The sequence below is a fragment of the Branchiostoma belcheri genome, unplaced genomic scaffold (assembly GCF_001625305.1).
Source record: "Branchiostoma belcheri isolate BF01 breed outbred unplaced genomic scaffold, Haploidv18h27 scaffold43, whole genome shotgun sequence".
Taxonomy (NCBI): Eukaryota; Metazoa; Chordata; class Leptocardii; order Amphioxiformes; family Branchiostomatidae; genus Branchiostoma; species Branchiostoma belcheri.
The window spans coordinates 1,776,807-1,779,526 of NW_017804054.1; the positions used below are offsets into that span (position 1 = coordinate 1,776,807).

The following is a 2,720-nucleotide window of genomic DNA, read 5'->3' on the forward strand; positions in this document are numbered from 1 at the left end:
ATGTTTTATTCGGCCGCGGGTTTTGTTTCTTTCATGTACATCATGTGTCATTCAGTCGCCACAGTATTGAATAGGATGTTTTCTACTTTTGCCTGGACACACGTTACATGACTATTTCTCCTCTTTTGGCTTAAAGTAAATATGAAATCAAAATAGAATTGAAGGAGAATGCAAACTTCCTTATGTAAACAGGTTAATTCCTCAGTACAATATTTTTCTTTTTCTGAGGCCACAGCAAGTAAATTTTATGGATGACATCAACTTTTCAATCATTGCACAAATGGTTTTGATTCAGTAAACATGACATATAAAAGGAATGAAATGCATCACTGCATCAAAGTAAAAGAGAAAACAATAAATCATAGCCTTGTCTTACTCCTCTCTTCATGTTCATCTGCGATTCACTTTACGGCATAGCAACAGGCATCGTAGCCCATTTTCGGCATGTTGACCACTTTTAGGAGGCAACAAAAGTTCTTTTTTTTTATCAGGCGAAAATTAATGTGCACTCTGATGTCGTCCATAAAATTATTTGCTGTGGCCTAATAGATAACAGTTCGCATTAGGATCTCTGGGCCGACCTCATGAAAGATGATAGTCACGTACCTGTTGTGTCAATTCTTCCGCAATCCTAGTAAATAGAATAATCTGCTGATAAAAACTGCCAGATTTATTAGTGAACTAGTTAGTTAGTTAGTTGATTCCAACAACTGCCAATGTATAGGGCAGTGCTAATCTCCGTAGTCAACCATCATATTCTTTCTTGTACATGCTAAGTGCTAAACACTTGTTGAAGTCTTTGGTTTGACGTAATATGTATTACTTGTATTTACATGGGTGCAAAACAACTCGTAACATGTTCTCTTCTGTGGTACCACACTTAAGTACAGTTTAGCAGCCTTTCCCCCATTTCGTACACTTATAAATGCAACAGAGTTACATACATACATGCTCCCTAAATATCGTTATGCAGTGGACTATTGAGTTACAACGTAAAGAAATAACCAAAAATTGACCTTAGAATTATACATGTCCAAATTTTACATTGAGTACTTTTAAGCTGTTACGTTACCTGATGATTCACAGTCTTCCTGCTACGGATAACCTTGTACAGGAAGTATGTAAAACCAAGTGCTGACACCACCAATACGGCTATGCAGCTAGCCACTTTATGTGGACCGTTATTTTCAAACTGAGACGCGTCAGCAACGGGTAATAGCAGCACATAGTCGATGGTTCCCTCACCTGTAGTTACGACATTCGACTGTTCACTGTTCAGGGCGAGACTTGTGTTAAAGTCCGTTCCATTGCTATTGGTGTGATTCATGATTGGGGTAGCTGTGAAGAAGATACCACGGTCAGGATCTGCAGTGTTCGTGCTCTTCATGTCTAATGTCTGAGTTACGCCACAGAGGGTTTCCTCGTCTAGAGTGACCAGCTTTTTGCCTTCTTGATCACTGGGGCTTGCACAGGTCAGGTTATACGGGCTCTTTACGTAACTCCCCTGGCGAAGCCACTTAACGAAAGGGGTCAGCTCACAGTCACAGTGCCACGGGTTTTGTCTGACTGAAACTTCAATAGGCATTAGAGTTCGCAGCTTGGGAGGGGCTGAGGAGGTTTGAATCTTGTTACGGTCGAAGTCGACTTCGGAGATCATCTTCAACATTTCAAGCGCTTGCCATGGGATGTCTTTCAAACAGTTGTCACTGAAGTACACTTTGCTCAGCAAAGCTGAGACCCCAGTGAAAGCTGTGGATGACACATTCAATATTGAGTTGTTCTGTAGATACAGGAACGTTAGCTTTGGTAGCAGTCCGAAGAAGTCGTGGTCGATTTTTGTCAGTTGATTTCCTCTGAGGTCAATGGTACGGATCTTCAACATGCCCTTGAACGCTTGCCTCTCTACCTCGCGTATCTTGTTGTAGGAAAGGTTTAGGTGCGTTGCGGATGGCACGTTTGGAAACGACGAACTAGGGATGACTTCCAGTTCGTTCCACTCAAGATATATTTTGTCCACGCCGGCCGGGAAGTTAGTGGGAACGTAGGTTAAACCTAGGTAGTCACAGGCTGCGGTGTTCGATGTCGGGCGACAGGGGTTGCAAACGTTAGCACAAGACGTTGCTTGGGAGGCTTTTGTATGAGACAGCGATGACAAGAATAACATACAGATGAACACAGCAGAAAGACCCATTGTCATTCCTTTCTTTAACAGAGCCTTCCGTTGATCAGTCCGCTTATGTCTGGTGTTTGCCTCCGAAAAAAACGCTCTGGACAACCAATTGCTTACCAAAGGAGCTGCATTATGCAGCGAGACATATCATATGAATTTTTATTTAATATCGTGTCGCGGAATTTCCGCTATTTCGGGATTAATACAAAGTCGAGGAAACGCTCACGGCAGCGTTAATACTTGATGTTGTAAACAATGTTGGTGTTTTTTTCTCTCTCAGTGAGATCGATTTACGTCTTTTTGGTCTACATTTTACTACTTTGTATACATTACTCAGGTCTTATAATACAATTTGACTGGCTTTGGCACAAGATACCATAGACAACATGGTATGTTATGATATATACAACTACAACACTTAAATATCTATCTTCGTAGAAGGAAAACAGATTGTTTTTGCTCTATTTCTTCTTCCTCTTCTTCTTCTTCTCCAAACAAATTAAGTCAATGACCTGAGCTAGACGTCTGTTCCCACGGTAACTGGTGTTAG

General features: G+C 41.3%; 1 protein-coding gene across 1 annotated transcript; it reads right to left on the reverse strand.

The window, feature by feature from the left end:
- Positions 1-1,063: 1,063 nt before the first annotated feature.
- Positions 1,064-2,191, reverse strand: LOC109478221 (slit homolog 1 protein-like). The gene has a single exon (XM_019779679.1). It carries the CDS (start codon positions 2,189-2,191, stop codon positions 1,064-1,066), a length of 1,128 nt encoding a protein of 375 aa, XP_019635238.1.
- Positions 2,192-2,720: the final 529 nt, after the last annotated feature.

Bases quoted from the DNA above. Each gene is read 5' to 3' on its own strand.
- LOC109478221 (XM_019779679.1), bottom strand. From the start codon at position 2,191: ATGGGTCTTTCTGCTGTGTTCATCTGTATGTTATTCTTGTCATCGCTG.